We start from the raw sequence: 22427 nt of genomic DNA on the forward strand, positions 1-22427 counted from the left end.
AGTTGAATGATGGTTAGAAAATAAATCTTGATTTTCTAAATAATATTTCAAGCTGAACTGAGGTGACCTCACTAAGTTAAAATTTTTTACCTACAAGGACATTTGTTTTTTAAATTATCGTAGGAAAAAAGCCAGAATGTTATTTGAATCGAAATAGGTTCACAAGAAAAGATAAAACCCTTTAGTGATAAACAAAATGTATGATGAATAAGTAAGAACGGTTATGAAAAATCTGAGTTTGAATGCTTTTTGCACATTTGGCGAATCTTACTCGCACTACCGGTGTTACTGTTGGCGTATCCTCCATTCAATTTATGCTATAGTACCATACCTGTCAAAATACTGCCCAGCAAAATCTTACAATTTAGTGCTATTATTTTTACTAACATTACTAAAATTATAATTATGACCAGTTTACCTATCTTTAAAATGGCATGCCGTCGACCCAGTATAAATCTTATTTTTATTATAATATTTATTACTGATATTGTAATCATTGTAACTATACTTAATACGCACCTTATACACAACATGTTTAATCAAGCAGTCAAATAAATGTACTGTGCAAATTTTATTATTGTATATTCCAGCGAATTTGCTGCCCTAAAAACTTTATTAACAAACGATAAAATTGAAATTTTGAATATGTCTAAATATTTTATAATTTTTTTGTTTAACTTACTATTATGAAATTACACTAAACAGCTAATACAAATATACCTCAAGTAAGCTACTTTTAATTTTAAAGTAATAATTAAAAATGCTAAACCTTTTTCAGAGTTAAAGAAAGTTTTAATTCTAAGTATTCTTTTCTTTATCAAAGAGCTTTGAGTCCCTTCATTATAATATTTCACTTGACAAAAAAAAAATAAACAAAGTTATAATAATATCTATCCCATTTTAAATAAATTAGCAAATTTTATTAATTTCCTATTTGTAATATAAATTATTTTTATTTCCCACGCCTCCCCTCTAACAGATTATCAATTTACTTTTATTAATTTTGTACAAATGTGTTTTTATGTACTAAGTTATCTCCTTTATATCAAGAAAATAAGTTTAAATTGAGAACATTTAAAGTAATGAAACTTCGATTTTACACACAAAATCTATCATATAAATTATTTTGTTCTCACCAATTTTTATTTTTTTTAAAAGCACGTTTATGTAGCTTAAAAGTATCTGTTTATTGTTGCTATACATTTTATACAGTTTATTACCTTGAACTTAATTTTATACTATAAATAGACCCAAAAACTTGTACTTTCAAAAACCTGGAAGAAATTAAGAAAAACTGGAAAAAAGTTCTTAAAAACCTTTGGCAACCCTGTAACTGTTTACATTCTTTCTAGGGGTTAAATAAAGCACAAATATATTTGGTTTGATACATGTTATGTTTTAACGATACAGGACAAAACATTTTTTTTCAAATTAAGTAGTAATTGTAGTTTTAAGTATAAGACCAACTATTTTAGTTTTTTATCAGTAACATGTCTTGTAAGTAATCAGAATTATATAGTTTCGCAGTACAATGTTGTTTTATTGAATTTAAAACCTTATACAGAAACTATCATACTCACTATTTTAATGCACAGTAATAAAATAAAATGTAATTTCTTAAAAATTTAGGTATGTTTTTAACGTGTAGTTCATACCTAAGTTTCTCTTGTAAATGTTTGGTCAGTATAACTTATATTTGACAGTACACAAAAGCATTTAAAATAACTTTATAAAAAAAATAAAGTTTATTTTATTTTTATTTTGACACATTTTGATTTTTTACAAGTTTTCTGTGATTTTTAAGTTAATGCCTATGCACACCAATGTACAGAAGCTCATTTTCAAACCACTTTTAAAAATAATACTTAAGTTAGTAAAAACAACTCAAATAAATATTCTCAGATGAGCAGTATTTGTTGTATCAGTGCTTTCATCTTAACAGATCGATTAAAGTCCTAATTTGGTCTCTGCGGCTTTATAATTTTTCAGAAGTTTCTTGAGCAAGACTTTTTGTTGTCATTAAAGAAATAAACAAAAAACTTTTACTATAGCCAACAAAAGTTCTTTAAAAAAAATCTTTTCTAAATGGTGTCTTCTTTTGAGCAATTACTTTTGCTACTTTATAACTTGCCTTGAAAAATGTTTCTAATCGTTCTTGAATATAACCATGTGGTTTGTTTAAACTGACTTGAGCAATTTGTTTTTTGTTTCTCGCAATAACTCCTAACTAAAGTTTTGTAATTCTTATAGCTCGTCTTATATTTCACATTTACTCTTTTTTAAATGCAATATTTTTATTGTAAATAAGCAATAGACAATCGCTATAATGCTCGATAAAAACAAGTTTTTATCTTCTTCATTGATGGTTTAATAAACTTTTATACTTTTAAAACTTAACTGTTAATTCAAGCTGACTAACAATAATATCTTTTTTGTGTAAATATTAATTTTATTGTTAATAAACTTCGTTATTTCTTTACTTTGTGAACTTTATTTAAAACAGGGTTGCCAAACAAACAGGCTAGTTTAAAAGTTTGAAAACATCACACTAGGTAAAACCTGTTTAAGACATTTTAAAAAACTGAGGTGTGTGTAAAATCTTTATTTTAAATACTTTGAATAAGTCTTCAAATTCTCAGAATACTTTTTATAACTGTAGTGTAGTTTATTAATTGTAATTTTTTCACTAGTATTTTTACATATTATGATGATAACTTAGGTATTTAAGCTTTAGTTTTTTTAAAGCAAGTTTTTGGCTATTTTAATTTTTAATAAACTTAGGCTATTTTGATGTAAAACTCGGACATTTTGCTTTTAAAATGGCACCCTAAAAAGACTAATTAATTACTAATAAGATATTTATTAAATTATTCATGCATCAAGTATTTAAAAAAAGGTTTTAGTTTGTTTTACAATATAAATAGGTATTAGTTTTATTTAGTAAACTAGTTACTGATTTTTTTTAAATGTGAAAATTATTTAAATCGCAAAAATTATTTTCAACAGTTAATACTTAAAGAAATATGAAAGGTAGTTTAAAAAATAAAAAAATTATAAAAGTGACTTATAGAGGTTTTTATAGAGATTAAGGTTTTAAGTAAAATAAAAAAAAATATTAAGTTAAAATTGTTAAGACAGCACGTAGTTTGTCAAGACTTAAGTGTATTAGTAAACGTAAATATTACTTCATTAAGTACTTATAATTTAAAAAAGCATTCTATGTGTAGCTAAAAGTCATTTAAAACAATAAGCTGAATAAAAATATAAGTTTTTATTAGTGTGAGTAAAACTAATAGATTATCTAAATGTCACTAAAACTGTGGCCCGCGAAGATTTTGAAATTTGGCCCGCGAGCACCAACTGCCTGCCGACCCCTGCTTTATACCATGGGTCGGCAGCTGTTTCAACAGCTTGAAAGAAAACGTTTGTCGCAGGCAGTTGTGTTTTAAAAAAATATTCTAAAAATAAAAAGTTTTCAACCACAAAAAAACGTTTTAATTAGCTCTACAGTCTAAAAAAATAAAAATACAAGTATCTTGTCAGTTTATTTTAAAGTATTTAAAAATAAATTTGTTTTGAAATGTACTTTTACTAAAAAAAGTCGTAGGATGGATCCGGCTCGAAGACCGCAGTTTTCTTACCCCTGCTTTGTACAACATTCTACTTCTTAATTTTTTAAAAAAAGTTTATAACCTATATTTTCTTATTTAATAAATATAATTGTAGGTTCGAGCATAAAGGGTCTTGTCCTGGACAAGACATTAAAAGGTATCCGTAATGTGCGACTAGATAATCGATGAGTTTTTTCGTACAACAAGTCAAAAGACCAAAAATTTAAAGCGCTTTTTTTTGTCGTTCAATAAACAATATATATATATATATATAGTACGTATATTTTAAAACAGTGCCTTTTACGAATAATATTGGATTTTAATTTGTTTTAAACCTTAAGTAACATATCAAAGCTGTTATCAAATTTATGAAAAATGTTCAGTCAAATATATGTGGAATCGTTGCGAAGTTCTCCCAATATAAACACTTCGCAACGATTCCACAAGAGAAGGGACCAGCATGTTACCAACGCCTTAAGAAACTGGATGACCTATGAAACAAACAAGCCAATAAAAAGTCAATCGGCATTAGAAAACATTTGTTAAATAGCTTAAAATGCTCAAAAACTATAACGATAATATGTTTTCTATTGTTTGTAAAGGACGTAATATGTATAATTTAAGTGTTTTAGAATCTTTATTTATAAAAACTAATAAGCCAAGTTTATGCAAACAAAAAATTGTTTATAATTCTAATTTGTTTAAGTTATTGTAAATTCGCTACTAAGTTTCGTTTTTGTTGTTTAGTTTTATTTTTAAAGAAAGTTTAAAAAAGTCTGTTTCCTCTTATCAAAATTGCTATTAATGCTTTCAATTTCTAGTACTCTAGCTTTATACATTAAATTTTGTTAAATAACTTTATAATAGCATCGCATTGTACATATAATTTTATTTACCTATTATGATGCATAATGTTACAATTTTATTAAGTTTACTGTTTTACACAAATATGTTTAATTATCTACATGAGCTTTTGATAAGCATAGATAAAAAAAATTTAAGTTCATAATAAATAAATTGCAAAATGAATTTCTATCTCCAATTTTTATTTAAAGTTAGTACCGAAAAGAAGTTATTTAGTTTTTTATTCGTTTTCTAAAGCATTAAAACTAATTATTACGTCAGTTTTATGTAGATGGCAATAAAAAATATTTTATAAAATTTATATAATATCAAATACACGGATTTGATTAAAATCAAAATGGATTTAAATAAAATTATAGATTCCGTTTTAAAAGAAATAGAAGAAGATAAAAATAAAGAAATAGAAAACAACTTGATGAAAATGAACACAAATGTGCTTAAACCCAACAGACTTTTCAGACCAAGTGCAAGAAACACTAAACACAAAATAAAAGGAAATTTAAAAGTAAATACACTGTTCAACGACGCCGATTTAATCAATTCCTTCAACCTAAACTACAAAAAGAAGCAAAAAAAGGAGCCACCAGTTTTTGTCTCTCCCGACAGAAGAAGCCTGAAGGGCCACAAGCTTTACTACCTTTTCAATAAAGACGTTGACTTAAAAGAAACTATGAAAAGTTTGAAAATTCCCCCCACAGTAGTAGAAGAAAATGTTGAAGAATTGGGAAGAAACTATTTCCACAATTATAGTGATATATTAAGTAACCAAGTCTCAAAAAATACAGCTGACTTCAAAGCATTACCGGAGAGTATGAAAATAAATAGCAATGAAGCTTTTGTTTCAGAAAGCGAAGCTAAAATTTGGGACGAAGTCACAGAAAATAAAGATGTCGTTCGAGGTTTGCCGGAATGTAAAGTTGTAGACGCTAGCTTCTTTGTGAGTAAAAAAAGTCAAGGTTGTAGGAAGAATGGTTTACCGGATTGTAAAAAAGTGTTCTTCAGAAAGATAAATAAAGGTTTTGAGCTGAAACATTGCTGTATAACAAAAAATGTTGGTGCGGAAAATTCTGAAGATTTATCAAAAGTCAATGCAGTCAAGGACCTACTTGTTGATCAAAGTAAACAGATAGAAAACAAAGGTTCGCTTGAAATACCAAAAAAGTATGAAGAAAACGTTTACGACTCGGTAAAAAGCAGTTCTGAGACAACTTTGTCTAATAAAGCTAAAGATTATAACAACAAAGTTGTAGTTAAAAAGGAGAAGTTATTTATTGATAAAGAAGACACTGTATGTGAAGTAAGTAATCTACATAATGATACGAAAGTTAAGAACGAAGATTCTCAAATTAAACATTTATTAAGTAACTTGCCAAAGTGCAAAGTAGTAGTGGACAGTAGTTTTTTCAAAAAAGTTGAATGTTGTAAATCAAAAGGTAGTGAGACAGCAGCTGAAAGGTATGTCGCAAAACCTGAAGAAGAAAATAAAAATAACCTAGCGGAAGCCTTGTCAGATATTAAATCAGCTTCTAACCAATCAGAAGAAGTAAAAAACTATAAGTTGAACTACTTTGAAGATGAATTATTTGACAAGTTATCGAAAAAAATAATTGATGACTTATTAGAAAGAATAAAAGAAAGCTCTGAAAAAAACGTCAAAGAAATATGTTCATACAAAAGAGACAGCCATAACAAAACGGCTGTAAAAATTCCTGCATCTAACGCCAATGTTAAAATAGAGACCATTAAAGCTCCAAGCATCCTAGAAAGTTGTAAAAACCAAACCAAAAAAGACTCAAATGTAGCTGACCACTGCAGATCAAGTGGCAATACGGCAAGTAGTCTTTTAAAACCTTCAAAAAGTTGTATACTAAAAGTTTACACTAACAATAGTTTGTATTCAAAAGAATCAAGTGTAAAAAGTGAAAATACAGTTGGTGATGTTGTGAAACTTACTAACAGCTGCAAATCAGAACCTAATATCACTACACCTTGCACTGAGATAAGTAAGTTTCAGGCAAGTAAAGTTTCAAAAGATGAAAATCTTGTTAAAAGCAGAAGAAAGATAGTCGCAAAAACAGAACAGAATCTAAAAACTGATAATGATAAAGACTCTGATGTAGAAACAACCCTTTGTGATGTTGAAAGCTCCAAATTAATTTCTGTTTATAGTAATTTTGACAGCACAGAATCAGTACAGCTAACATCGGATACTCAAAAGTTAAAGAAAGATTCATTAAACAAAAGTAACTACGCTCCAAAAAAACTATTTAAATTTAAAAAAAACTCAAACAAAGTGACACCTCTCAGCTGTGATAGTCCAAAAGATGACAAAAAGTCTAAGAGCAAAAACTTCTTTACAAGAGCCTTCAAGAGAACAAGAAGAACGTTCAAAATTATAAAATTGAGTTTCATCAGCACCTTTGCATGCTGCCAACCTTCATAGTGTGATTTTGAAAACATACACATTGTTTTTACACAATACAAAATATTTTGTTATTAAATTTATAACTATATTTGAACAACAGCTGATTATAACTGATTAGTTGAATGACAAAAAATATCGAAAAGGTTACAAAATAAAATTTTTGATATTTGAACCAGTAATTTAAAGCAACTTAAGATGTATAGACGATCAAATGTTTTAAAAAATTCAGGTATTTTTCGAAAATGGGAAGTTTGTTGTTTTAATCATCCAGTTGAAAAGTAAAATAAACTTAAGACTAAAAACTGTTTCTTGGGAGAACCCTGAAGTTTGAAGAGAAATATTATTTAAATGACTTTTGTAAAAACTTTTAAAGTTAATAAGCTTGTTTTCAATGAAATCTAACTAATTATTTTTTTTTGCTTCTTAATAATTAGTTTGTATTTAATTCTATAGTTGTGCATAAAATAATCTTAAAATAACAAAACTATCATAATAATCGTAGTAGAATGTTTTTCAAGAAAAATTTTATTTCCAAAAAGTTATTATAACAAACAATGAATTTCACTACATGACTATCAACAACAGCATTCCAGCCAACCTACGACCGGTTTCGTCCTTATTTGGCCTCATGAGGCAGGCATAGTATACTACGCCTGCCTTATGAGACCTAACAAGGACAACCCCTGTCATAGGATTTAACAAATCTTGAATATTTTTGAAGTAGAACTTCATTTTTTGATAAAAACTAAAATATTATACTATTTAAGTTTTGTTTCATATTTTACAAAACAACTACAGTTTTGATTACTAGGAAATAGTGTTAAATGAATATTGAATACTCAATTAAAGGAATACGGTAGAGTGCATTTTATTTACAATATAAATATTTTGATCAAGTAAAAAACAAGTATAAATAAGAGATGAGCAACTTTTCAAGCTTAGTTTTTCTAATTAGCGGACCAGGTTCACCGAAATTCTTTCCCAAGCCTGACTTGTTTAAAAAATCTTATTGGGTGGCGTACTTTTGAAAAGTGTTACTATAGAAGTAATTTAAAAAATCAAAACTACAACGTATGAATCAATCAATAATTACTAACATAAGATTAAATTGGACTAAGAACATAATTCAAAATATTTTTAATAAAAAGCCCGTATTTTTTTTTTTTTACAAGAACTCAAGAACTTCAGACAAAAAATATGACGGGCCGTATGTTGCCGACCTCTAATAAGTTTTTTACAGTACAATTTTACTTTTTTAATATATAAACAAAAAAGTTATTTTTTTTGTACAATGTGCTTGCTGTTGTTCTTTTTTTCAATAAAACGTATAAATGTTCATTTGTAATATAAAAGTCGTTAGTATGTATAAATTTGATTTATCAACACTTTATAGAATTATTTTTTATTTTTAATGAATATATAAGGAAAATGATATATAGAAATATAAGGTTTTTTTTTAGTAAATTTTTCATTTTTTTCAATAATAAATATCAGTTAAGAGGAAATAATAGAAACATAAAATGCAAACATAATTTTAACAACACTAAGTGGCAAGGTTCATTTTTCATAGAGCAAAGACTATGTGGAACAAGTTACCACAGGATGTGGTATCGTGTGAGAGGGTAGAAAATTTTCGCAAAAAATTAAAAAGATTTAGTTTGAATACTATAAATTTCAGTAACTTTCGCCTAAAAACAATAAAAAAAATAAAACTTTTATAATATTTATCTCATATAAATTAACTACTGATTTCATCATTATTCTTTTTGTAATACTAAATATTTTATTTCCCTACGCCTCCCCCTTAACAGACTATTAATTAACTTTTATTAATTTTGTACAAATGTATTTGTATGTACTGAGTTATCAACTTTTATATCAAGGCAAATAAGTTTAAACTTATAAATGAGTTTTTTATAATTTTAACTGTAACTAATATTTTGTTTATGTCTATTTTTTGTTGAATATAAATGTACTTTAGTTTAATTTTTCTGTCCTGTTTAATTGGCTCAGGTTTTGATGCCTGAGTCTAACATTGCACAACAAAAAATTATAATATAATGTTAAACTTATTTACTAAACTAAGTAACTTGCTAAACAAATCATTTCTAACTTCGAAACAAAATTTATTTTCTTCCAAAAAATACGATCGGTGATTTTTTGTTTGTTAGTTGAACATGATACCCGCCATTATACACCATCGTAGGAAAACCACTGATAAATTTTCATCTTTCGGTTTTATGTAGGCTAGAAATTTTGTAGAAAGTATTAGTAATTTAGGACTCATTTTTTATTTTTCAAAAACATATACTATACATACGCAGTTTAAAATTGCTTACAAAGCTTGTTTATCATCAACTTTTGTTGACTAATTTGTTTTGTTTTAGGTAATTCTATGTTATTAGTTCTGTCAGTTTATAGGCAACTTAATTGCAGCAGTACTGTAGAAAATCACCCATAAAGTGTTTATCTTTTTGGTAGGATTTTTATGGCTATAATTTTGTTTAATAAACAACTACTTTATTTAGTCTTGTTTTTGACTACTAAAAATCATTTCACTCCAATACATTTATAATGTTTAAGCAAATAAGAAAATATACAACTGTTTTTAGCTTTCAAGACAAATGAACGCAAACTGATACCCATGAAAAGATATAAAAGATTATAGGCCTAGCTATGAACTTTAAATAACTGTTTATTTAAGGTCAAGTTATTAAGCCAAGTAGATTTTTTACTTAAAGTTTATGTAAATACTTATATCAAAGTTTGAAAGATTTATCTAAAATGTTTCGAGTATTTACAACTCAATTTATGAAAGTACGTAAAAGACTTGATTTATAAAAGTTATTTTCATTCTTAGCACTAAATACTTTTTCTAAGGTTTATTAGAAATTGGTTTTAAATATTTTACGTTTACTATAAACGGTCAAAAACAAAAAGCTATGTACTTTGAAAATAAAAAAGATAGTTTTAGAAAATTGCTGATTAACGTACTAAAAAATAAATACATGAAATGTATGTTTATAAAATTCTTAAAGAATATAACTAAAAAGAGCTGGTTAATAACATTTAAGACACATAAAGCTTTATATACTCAACTTGTAATTTTGTTTATTTTTTTCATTTTTATTCGCTTAATTAGTGTTTTTATTAGAGTTTTTAAAGTTACTACCAAAATAAGTGCAAAAGTGACGCCATAGAGTGTATAATGTGTTTGTCTCGATTTGTATTTTATTGCATTTTTGTATCTTACTTTGTTTGTATTTAAACAAATATCAGTTTTATCTTGAAGTAGATTTACTTTGAAGACATGTGAGAAAAAAAACAATTATCAAAGGTATTTTATCGAACTATATAAACTTTTTATTTTATTTTTTATTTATGTTTATAACAAGTAATAGTATTTGAAATTAAAAGTAATACTAACATTAGCTCTTCTATCTGAAGGATTTTTTTTGTATTAAAAAACTATTTACAACTTAAAACCACTACATTTTCACTTTAATAATGTTATTTAAAAATTAAAACTTTATATTATTGTAATTTGAGAAATGTGCTCAACTCCTTATCAAAAATAAATGTTAAAGTAAAGCTGTTCGGAAAACTTGTTTAAGTTTTAGTTGTTATTGACAAAATTAAAATAGATTATAAAACAGCATACTCGAAAGTTAAAAAACACAGTCTTAGAATCAATGCTAATGGAACAAGAAATAATGAAACTAAACACTTTAACGGCAGCAAATGGAAAGATAGCTTATATATATTACAATATTTTCATTTTAACTTTAGTTTAAAACGCTTGCTTTCTATAAGGTTGTTTAATTACGTCATAATCAGTTAAAATTTTATTCGTTCTTCCAAACAGCTTTTTTTTTTTTACTTTTGATAAGTAGTTGAATACATTTCGAAAATCTCTAAGTTTTAAAAAAAAAAAACATATAATGATTTTAAGATGCAAATCGTTTTCAAATACTACACTGAACTGAGGTTTAGATTTTTTAATATAATCCAAACCAAGCATTAGGAAAAAGTAGTTTCTTTTAGTATCAGAAGTCAAGTTGTCTTGAAAAATTTCAATACAGTCTCTTGTAAAAATTTATTGCTAATGACTCAGTGTAGATATTTCGACCTGGTAGTAAACAAATGATAAATATTAAAACAAAAATTAAAAAGTTGGTGTTAAATATATTTAATAAAATTAAAATAAATATTTTTTGATTCGTGTGTATTTCTTAAATTAAATTTCACTTTCGTTTGAAATTTAACTTAAGTTCAGTATAGTTTTAATTATACTTTTAAATGAGCTTTAATTAGATTCTATGAAATATATTTTTAATTTAATTTCATATTACTTTTTTTGATTACATTAGCAATCTTTGGTATAGTTTACAATTCTTTTTTTTTTTCTTTAACTTAGTTTCATGCTCGTTTCAAAAAAAAGTCAGCCGCGTAAAAGTGACGACTAGAACAAACACTACATCCGTTAAAAAATGACTCCTTGTGGAGTTTTATATCTACTTTAAATATTACAATATACCTTGAATAAGGTAAAGGTTTGTTAAGAACAAGTTTTTTAATAAACCCTTATTTTTGCGCAAATTGAGGTTTGTAGTTTTCTAATATTTGTGAAAATGTATATCATTGTTTAAAATACTTAAGTTTTTTAGTTCATATAGTTTGTTGTTTATTTAAGTATTACTAATTACGAGACTTGAATCTAAATGAAATACTTTTTCTTTTAAAAGCTGTTTCATTTTATATCTTATATAATGAATTACATCCTTCAACAGCAAAAACTAGTACATGTTTATGAAAACTACAATAACTCCAAATCGCATGTCTATCTCCAGGTTATTACCTTGGAGCTTGGAATAAAATAAATTACAAAACTTTATATAAGTTATAAAAACTATAAAGATAATGTTTATTGAACGAAAAAAAAAGCGCTCAAAAATTTGGTCCAAGGACCTGGTGTACGAAAAAAACTTTCAGTTGTCGAGTCATACACCAAGATACAGTTAAATGTCATGGCCAGGACTTTTAATTCAACTCTTTAAAAGTTTAATAATATAAATAAAAATAAAGTTTATGATGAAGGTTTATTTTATGTTTCAAATTTTTTATGATTACCTTAAAACGTAAGAGACTTTAAACGTATGTAGTTAGTTAAGCTTTAATTTATGAAATTCTGATCAACATTTTTTGAGAATACGCTTTTAGTATGCAACTTCACACTGTCATCAAAGTGGTACTCAAGCGGAAGGTAACTGTATTCAACTAAGTCCTGATAAAAGATCAAAGAGTAACTATTATTATACTTAAACGGCCCTTTTTGTTTTAGTTGATACATTTTGTGGTTAATAGTTTTATAATTTTAATAGCTTATTTGTTTTTACTCATATTTGTGGGCTATTTAATTAATTTTGTAGTGAGTTATTAAATTTTTTGATAAGGAAGTTAATTAAGTTTCAGAAACTAGCCTTTTTTTTAATATTTAACTAAGTTTTAAAATAAAAAAAGTATTTAATATTTCAAAGAAATTGTGTCTTGTAACTTTTAAGAACTTATGATAAGTGAAATAATCAAACGATAATTTTGATAATTTATTTACCATTTTTATGTTTTAAAAATTTGTTTGATATTTTAGAAATAAAATCCTTTTGTGTAAGACTTTTTCAAGTTACGTGTTACTAGCTAATTATATAAAACACTTTTGGTAAAAACTACATATTATAATTTGTTTTTACCTTTCGTGTTATAAATAATAAATTCTAAAAAGCTTTATGGGACTTAAGCTTTTTTTAACAGAGTTTTTAAAATTTTAAATTTAAAAATAAAATGATGTTTATCTCAATACTTAAAAATATGTATTGTGATTGCAAAATTTAATATTAAAATAACTTTTTTTTAAATATTAATACTTTACTTCAAACTATGCTATTTAAAAAATATATTAAAGATTAAAACTTTTTTTAAACTGATTTAAAGCATGTTGATAAAACCTATTACAATTATAACACTAAATACCTAAATAATTAACTACGATCAAGAAAAAAAGAAATCCAATAAAGAAAAGTATACTGTGCTGGAAAGATTTAAGGTAATTTTAAAATTAATTATAATACTCTAAATACTTTTACTTTTTTTCAAATATTTTGAAATTAAAACTAAATTTAATAATAAATTTAGCAAGCTTTTAAAGACTAATTAAAACATTTTTCAATTTAAATTTCCACTTAACAGTCCTACGATAGAAAAGACGAAAAAAAAACAAATTAACTTTCAAATAAACGATGTTAAAATCGAGTTTACAATTGTTAAGAATAGAGAAAAAGAAAACGAAAAGATGCTTGCTGGATGTGGCTAATTCAAGTGAGTTGTAGTGAAAAACTCAAGTGTGCTTGAAACTAACTTTACAAAACACATTAGGGCAGACAAACTTTAACTTAGAAACTTAAATTAAGTATATGGTAGTTTTATAATTCTTTAAAAACAGTTTATAAACCAACTAAAGATTATTTGTTTATATTTTTAAGAGTTTTTTTTTTAATACTTTTTTCTTTAACGACAAAAAGTTGTTTACTTAACTAAAAACTTTACTTTTTGAACTCTCAATAGTTTTTTTAAATGTTTATCACTTTATTATTAGCTTAAATTTTTCTAAAACATTAACTAGTGTTTTTTTTTGCTAAAAATTCAGTACGCTGTTCTTTATATTATCATACTATTTTTTTTTGTGTGTTTATTAGACTATTAAAAGTTAAAATTACAACAGTTAAAGCGAACAGTAAATTCAGAAATGTTAGAAAGTTAAAAAATATTTAGATAGTTTATACTTCTAATAATTACAAAACATAGGGAGTTAATAAATAAAGTAATTAGCTTTTTTTTTAGTTTTATTGTAAAAACCACTGAACGTTATTCCAAAATAAAAATTTTCTTTCAAATAAAATGAGCTGCAGCTGTCAATATAAAGGATTTAAAAGAATTTCTTTAAAAAAGAAGAGTGATAAAAAACAAAAAACAACGCTTAGAGTGAGTAAGAAAATTATTTATTTAAACAAGTATTCGATTTTATTTTTCGGATAACCTTTCTCTTTGATTAAAAGCTGTTTTCAGTTTACGACATAAAAGTTGTTCTGCAAAAGTTTATAACAGGATTTAATTTTATTTTTATCTTTTCTTACTTAGCACAGGTTACTTTAAAAATTAATAAGTCAAAAATAACTAACAAAACAACAAACTTAAATAAACTTTATTACCAAATTACAAAAACGTTATATACTTGTTTAAAAACACCGAGTTCAAAAACAATACTAGAATAAAGTTAACATATCTTTTAACTTAATCTTTTTATCTCTTTTTTATGGTATGAGAAATAATAAATTTTACTACGTACTTTGTGTTTTCAGCATTTAAGTTTGTAAATTTAAAGTGAATCATACAAACCTATGACAACCATGCAAAACTATTAATAAAAATTAATCATTTACACAACAATTTCAATAAATTCATTAAAACATTACTACTTTTTAATATAAAATGCACACTGTATGACATGTTTAATTTCAGAAAACAAAAAGTTGTTTCAGTCTGAGTGAAATTGATTTAGAAAAAACTAAAGAAAAAACTAGGTATAAGTTTTCTCGTATGAGTCTTAATTCAGATTCTAAAGCTAAAAAAGAAAGTGCAAAGTACAACATGTTAAATAATACTTTTCAACTTGTGTTTCGAACTTCTTTAAAAAAGCGTCTTATAAGAAAACGGTAAGCTTTGCTGTTATAAAAATTAAAATTTATAGTTGTAGTAGCTGTTTCTAAATAAATTTATTTAGATAATCTTTAATAATTTCTAAGTGCTAGTCTAAAAATACAATTCCGTACTTTATATATATTTATTAAGTAAATTTATTTAGAAACGCTACAACACAAAAAAATATATTTAAGATTTTAAAATATAGATTAAACTGTGTTTTATGAATTTACAAATTATGAATTTATTAATTTTATATAACAAAGTACTGTTTTGACATAAAATACGTTATACAAGAATTTTTTATTTAAAACTAAATAAAACTACATTATATTTTTTTTTAATCTTACTTAGATACTTATAGGTATATGTCTATACACTTTAAAATTTAACTTAAAAAATTAGTACAAGTAGTAACTAAATACAATTAAAAAAACATAAAAACTGTTTCTAAATTTTTTTATTGCTGTTAAAAATAGAAAAAAAATATTTTAAACTGTGTGAAATCAAGCTAAAAATACAATATACAATTGTATTTTTTTATCATTTTTAGCAAAACTTAGACTATTTTTCTAATATAACGTTGTTTTAGTACTAGGAAGAGTGTTGATGTTTCCATACTAAATTCACTTAACGATGTGCTTAAGTCCTCAAGTAAGCTATGTTTTTTTTTATATTTTTAATTTAAGAAAAATTATAAGTTTAAAAAAACGAGAATTACTATACTACTAAACTAATAACTTATGTTTTGGCTAAAAGTTTATAATAAAAATAAAAAAACGTTTTAAAATCACTTACTTCAAGAATTAAAAAAAAAAAAGTTGCATTATTTACCTCAAGATTTTTTCTATTTTTATTATAAGAACAATTTCTAGACAAAAAATTTATGTATGTATAACCTACCATTAAAAAATATTTTAAATTTATCGTTTGTTCGATAATGAAAACATATGGAAAACTTTAGTCATTTTAAATTTAAAATTCCATTTCAAGTTGAGTACAATAAAGCACTTTGTTTTTATTTTTTGTACATTCAATAGTTTATTTTAATTGTGTAATTTTGAAAAGTTACGTATAATAAAAATCGAATGAAATTTATTGGTACCAACATCCTTAATATTTTGTTTTTTTTTAATATGTTAAGAGTTGCGAACTTTTAAAACAATACTAGAAAAAGTTTTGCTCAACACACATATGTAACGTAACTTTAAACTGTATTTTATTTTTAATACTTTTATTAGTGTTTCCTTATTAAAAAAGAGCCAAAAATATACGCTAAAATTCATTTTTTTATTTTAAAAAGTTAAACACTTTTAGTTTATTGTGTAAAATATAACAGAATATTTTTAGTTTAAATTATTTAAATAATACTCTATAATTTTCTGTTCAACTTTACTTTCAAAATTTTTACTTTTTATTCTAGTAACAATCTTTAAATATATTGTATAAGCGACTAAACCCTATTGACGATATGCGTTATTAGTAGATTGACATACGCTAACTCTGGTTTGTGATTTTATCAACCGTTTTTTGATTTGCTAGGGGAAAATCTATATTTCTATAGGTCATTATAGATTTTTCACCAGTAGTTGATATTCTAATCTAAACTATAAAAAGAATACTAATTCAAAAATTAATATTTTAATATTTAATATAGAATAATTAACAAAATATTCTAAATTTAAGTCTTTTTGGTATTATTTTACAACAAAGACACAAACTACCAAAATTGTTTTTAAGTTTTATAAAGAATCTGCAATCATTACAAAAAATATTTAGTTGTAAAAAATTTAAGAAACATTTTTTAAGACTTTTCTTTTTTTTAGTTTTCAGAACTATTTCTTATTTGCTTGTTAGATTGTATTGAGACAGAAAACTTTTTCTAAATTGTTAAATGAGATTTTTAAAATTAAAACTTTTAGGGTGTTTAATTTTATGCACATAAATATGATTTTATTTTAGTTAGTTTAAAATAGTAAATTGACAAAGCTTAGTTAAAGTTAAAAAAAGATAAAAAATCATATTCATGATAGAACAATGAATAAAAACTTACCAATACTTCACAAATATTATTAACTGTCTTAACTTTTTACTTACTAAATATATGTTATGTAGTGTACGTATAAGCAATATTTTAATTTTAAATATATTTTAAATAGTTTAGTTTTTGTACTGGTTTTAACTAAAAAAATTAAACATACGTCACTCATTTTAAAAGGTTTATTTATTAATTTTATTTAGCGCGTCATCAGAATATTCTTGCTAAAAACTGATAATAATATAGTGTAAATTTAGTTATATACAATGATTGTGAAATGTCTAGCTAAAAATAACTACGTCATAAAGTATAAAAGTCTGTTTAAAAGGTTTAAATTGGAGTTAAGTTATACTTTGCTGGTTTGGAGTTATTTATAAGACCAAATTGTTAAAACAAAAACATTCAGAATAGTAGAAATTTTACTTAAAACTAAATTAAATAAAAATAAAAAATACATTACAAAACACGACAAAAAACGACAACAATAATACTAAAAACACGCTATCTATAAATTTTTATAAATAGCGTGTTTTTAGTAATATTGTTTTATTTATTATTTCAATTAAAACTAAAAATTCTAAAGATGATTGTAAGAAAAATAATATTTTTTTATTATTTTCCTAATTGAAAACAAACAACTTTAAATGTACACGCAGGTGCAACAATGATGTTCCGAGAATTTCTAAGATCAGAACATAGCCAGGAAAACTTAGAGTTTTGGTTTTCCGTTCAAGAATTTAAACGAGAATTAACAATAGAAAAAGCAAAAGAAATTTATCATAGCTATATTAAAACTGGCTCTGAGCTTGAGGTATATGTCTACATGCAACAGTTTATTTTAAATCATCTAATCGGTTTAAAAAAAATTACAGAAACTATTATAGCTAGATAACTGACAATGAATTACATTAGCATAAAAAAAAACAGAATAGAAGGATAATTTGTAAGGTGTATAAGAAAATGAAAACAATATAAATCACGCAAAACATAACTTTAAACTTTTCAATTGAATATGACCTAGCTTTTAATATGGTATTTAAAACTAAGTCAATATTTTAAATGTTAAAAACCTTTCCTAAAAAAGGACATTAAAATTAAGTTTTGTTCAAATTTTATCATTTGATCTTCAGCATATAGTTTTAATAAGTTTCTGTTACGGAAAATGACACGAAATAAATAAATAAAACTAAAGTTGGCTTACCTAATGTTTCAACCTATCTTGATAATTTAGGCACAAAAGCGTCGTAATCTGAAAAAAAAATACTAACAACAATCAAATGTATATCAATTAATACTAAATTAGTTGGAAATTTACAATACTTGTACTAATTTATAACACTTTTTTAAATTATAGTAGTAAAACTAAGTACATATATCTTTTATTTTAAAATGATTTTTATTGTGTGAAAAAAGTAAAAAGTTATACAATTAAAACTATATTTAAGAAAGTTTCGTCAAAAAAAAATTTTATAGAGTAAAAATGTTCAATAAGTTTTTCCTGAAATCATCTATTACTTATCTTTTTTCAACTAGATCAATATTAATCATGAAGTAAGAGAAAGGATTGAAATAAAACTAAATAAAAGATTTGAACCAGAAATCTTTTCTGAAGCAGAAAACAGTGTAATGAGTTTGATGGAAAATGATTCATTTAAAAGATTCAAGAAAAAATTAGAAAATGGAACAACTTGAAAATAAATTTAGTTTTAAAGTTTGCTGGTTTCGATGGTTTCAAATGCAGCTAATATTTTTACTATATAAATGTTATGAAATTTAAAAATATTTTTGTTTAAAAAAAATACACATTAATACTTTAAAATATGTACTCTTAATAGGTCATCAATTGATAAATCTTAATTTTTGTTGTATTTAGCTCTTTTAACACAAAACAAACACTGTAAAACACAAACTAACAATTAGAAACAGTGTGATCAAAAAAACTTATTTTGCACAAACTTTGTTTTCCACTTTAGTTTTACTTACGTTAAATAATAATTTTGAAGCTTTAAGTTTTATGATGAATTTTTATAGAATTATTAACTGTTAAAGCTTCCGTTTCTTTAAAAAAAAAGTGTTTTTGGGTGCATTAACTTTTAGAAACTGTTTTTAACAAATTCAATGATTGTAAATAATGTTTTAGAAAATACTTAATATAATATTCAATAATAAAGTACAAAACTGCTAAAGTTCTATATGGATGTTGGTAACTTTTTGTTTTTTTTTTTCATTCATATGACTATATTCAACTTAAAGGTTTGCCTCCTGAACTGATAGATTAAATAAAATTAATTAAAAAAAAAAAATATGATACTATTAGGTTCTTACAATATTTAAACTCGTAACAAAATAGGTATTCAACTTGAATCCTTAACATGACGTTTAAAAAAGTGCTTTGAATTATTAAGATACTTCAAACAAGATAATAAGCTAAGCTAAAAATTTTAGAACCCTAGAAACATTAGCTCGTGGGCTGCAATAAATATAATAAGTATTCTGTGGACCACAGTTATTAAAACTAGATATAGTAGTTAAAAAAAATACACTTTTAAAAATAAAAATATGATACAACATTTAGCAAAAAGTATCAGTAACTATTAATCTCTAAATTAAAAGCCTAATTGTAGCTATTTTAAATAAGAACTTTAGTATCCGATGTTTTTAGCTTGCCGCAGATTTCTGCTTTACATTTGGCCGACGAGTCGTATTTTTACGACCCCTGATCTTAACTAAACTTTTTAATATTGTAGAGTCTCCCAAGTGGGCTATATGGGTGCAAAAACTAATAAGGGAACGTAAAAGTAAATGGACTTTCAACTAATATAGGGGCGATATATTTATAAAGACCTGCTTTTTTTTAATTTTCTATTAAAGAGAGCAATTACGAAAATGAGTTTTAGAAACCCTTAACGGCTATCATTGTATGTATTAAGATTATATTATAAAACTGCAAGCCATGTTATAAAACCATTAAAAAATATGAAAATTTTAAAAATTAAATTCAAGTTACGAATTAAAATAGAATTTCTGTCACACTACTATGTAGGCATCTTTTATATAAAGATCATGAACTCTTTAATAAAACGTATCACCAACATTCTCTGAACATCATATAAAATAAGACAATCTAATTTAATTAAAAATATATTTTTTAGATTTAAGGTAGACTACAAAAAATATAAAATTTAAGTGATGTAAAATGAAATAAAGAGTTTGGTTTCAGTGTTTAAATATAATAAAATCATGGTTTATTTATTTTTTAAACACAATCCTTCAAGTAGACAATTTAAAAAATATTTTTTTAATGTTTACTAGCTTTATTTATTTGGCTGATTTCAATATTTAACTATAAATTTTACATAAACTTAGTATTATACGTTTTGATGTTTTTAAAAACAATAAACAGCTATCTCTACTGAAGAAAGGAATCAATACAATTTTTCCTTGGAATTTTGATCAGTAAACAAAGTTTTTCTCAACGAGATCATCAGTACTTAAACTAAATGTTTTTAAGTAACTTAAATATTAATGATCTCATGGAGTGAAACTTTGTTTAATAGTTAAATTTAAAAAGAATAAATTGTATAAATTTGATATGTTAGTTTTTAAATATTTATTCCAAATAAAATGTTTTATTTAAAGTTTGCGCAGTGCCTTGCTTTTATTTATAATTTTTAGCTCCTGACTAGAGTTTATAAAGTTAATGTTAAAAACACACTCAATATTGTATACCCTTTTTAAAATCTTTGAAACTTGTTTTTTATGTTTTTTTCCTTTTATGTAAACTGAGTATTTTGGTAGATAAACTTATTTATTATATTTAGTTAATACTGTCTATTAATCTCATTTAAACATCCTTAAACCTGTTTTTTTTTATTCTTAAGGTATACTGCTGTAAAAGTTTAGATTTTTAGTTCAACAATTGCTAAAACTAATACGTGTTTACTATTCGATTATTGTATCTATTTTTGAATAAGAATTTTAATTTCTACATACATGCAAAAATATAATTGCGTTGAAGTTAAATGTATATATATAAGAAAAATAATATATGTGTGTAACCCTGGCCTGTGTTAACAAAATACTTTTTGATAGGGAGCTAAAGCTCCTCTTATTTTTATTGTTAACTTTTTTAACAGCCAAACGCTTAGGGCGTTTGGTGCTGTGGGCCTGACCTACATTTTCTTGCTCCATATTCATTAAATTAAATATTAAATACAAGGGAATATAGAATAGCTAAATAGTCTTAAAAACTTTATTTTACAACTTTAATTTAAAATTAATAAACTTAAAAATTCAGTTTTAAATTTTTAAATAGTTTAATATTGTAATGATTTAAAAACACCAATGAAGAAAATCTCAAATGCAAAGTTGGCACTATATAAAAAACAGCTTACATTAACAACAACTTTATAAACAGTAAAAACATTAACCGCCAACACATAACGAAAATGGCTGAAAACTAAAAATATTTTTTTAACAAAGGGCAAATTTGTTACATGTGCAATATTTATAAACTATAAAAAAATATAAAACTTAAACACGTATATAAATTTTTTACTTTACATTAAACAAAGGATTCTTTGTAAATTATAATAATTGTAAAATATAAGAGGATTTCAGTTGTATTAATACCAACTCCAACTGTTTTTTGCTTTCAAATTTAGAAAAAAATGACACATAACAAAATGAGTGTTTTTTCAAAATATAAAAAATAGTTTACACACAACTTTTTCTTTAGCATCTTATGTAAAAAATACTTTAAACTTCAAGAGTCAATGATCTAGTGTAAGCTTCCTAAATATGAAATAAAAATAGTTTATCAAACGACAAAAAAATTGTTCCAGAGTGCTGAAAAACATTTGTTAAAAAACCTAGTATACGAAAAAACCTTTCGGTTATCGAGTCTTACACTACTTGGATCGGTTTAATATCTTGTACAGGAAATACTTATATTTTATGATAATTTATTTCTATATCTATAAGTTGGTTAGTTACTCTTACTTAAAGTAATTCTATAACTTTTTATCCAGATTTATAAAAAAAACTTAAAGCTTTTATGTTTACTTAATTTTTTTATAAGGTATATTGAGTACTTTTCATTTATAATTTTTATTTTGACTGAAATAATTATAGATGCTGTTATAAAAAACACAAAAAGTTTTTTTGTAAAAAATAAATTATTTATTTGTTCTAGTTGTCAGCTAATTTGAACAAGTTTAAATCAGACTGCTTATACACATTTAAGATAGAGACAGAACAAATAAAAGCTGATTGTAAGAAATACAAACCAAAGGTTCTTGTAAAACGTGCACTAGTTGTGAAAGAATTTTTTTTATAGATGAACAGTAACAGCATAGAACTACTGTAAAACTTGTTTGTTGGTCGAAGGTATGTAAAACTTTTAAATGTAAAATTATTATTAGTATTATAAAATCTTTGTATTATTAATAAGTATATGTATGCTATACTTAACGTCAACATACTTTTTGAAATGGTAGTTGCATAAATTTAATACAAAAAGTATAAAAGTTTCTAACTTTTTCAAAGCGAGATTTCAAAGACTCTCACCTGATCTAGTTGAAAAAAACTTTTATAGTTTCCATTTATATATCTAAATATAAAAATATAAGAAGTTGTAAATAGTTTTGAGCTATTGCAACCTTCATGTAATTTAATCTTTAAAAAGAGTTTTCATTATAACCTACATAAGAGATATGGGAACGAATCTAAATTGCAC

The 22427-nt window shown here is 24.4% G+C and overlaps 1 protein-coding gene across 1 annotated transcript; it reads left to right on the top strand.

The window, feature by feature from the left end:
* The first annotated feature begins 13799 nt into the window (after window positions 1–13799).
* LOC145838548 (uncharacterized) lies at window positions 13800–18678 on the top strand. The gene is made up of 5 exons (XM_082946162.1): window positions 13800–13935; window positions 14473–14666; window positions 15245–15306; window positions 17347–17501; window positions 18224–18678. Exons 1-5 carry the CDS (start codon window positions 13852–13854, stop codon window positions 18380–18382), a joined length of 654 nt encoding a protein of 217 aa, XP_082802288.1. The 5' UTR covers window positions 13800–13851; the 3' UTR covers window positions 18383–18678.
* Window positions 18679–22427: the final 3749 nt, after the last annotated feature.

This window comes from Thalia democratica, chromosome 6 (genome assembly GCF_965202585.1).
Source record: "Thalia democratica chromosome 6, ktThaDemo2.hap1.1, whole genome shotgun sequence".
Taxonomy (NCBI): Eukaryota; Metazoa; Chordata; class Thaliacea; order Salpida; family Salpidae; genus Thalia; species Thalia democratica.

Coding starts and splice junctions, on each gene's coding strand:
- LOC145838548 (XM_082946162.1), top strand. CDS start 13,852: ATGAGCTGCAGCTGTCAATATAAAGGATTTAAAAGAATTTCTTTAAAA. Junction 14,667..15,244: donor AAGCGTCTTATAAGAAAACG/GTAAGCTTTGCT, acceptor ACGTTGTTTTAG/TACTAGGAAGAGTGTTGATG. Junction 17,502..18,223: donor AAACTGGCTCTGAGCTTGAG/GTATATGTCTAC, acceptor TTTTTCAACTAG/ATCAATATTAATCATGAAGT.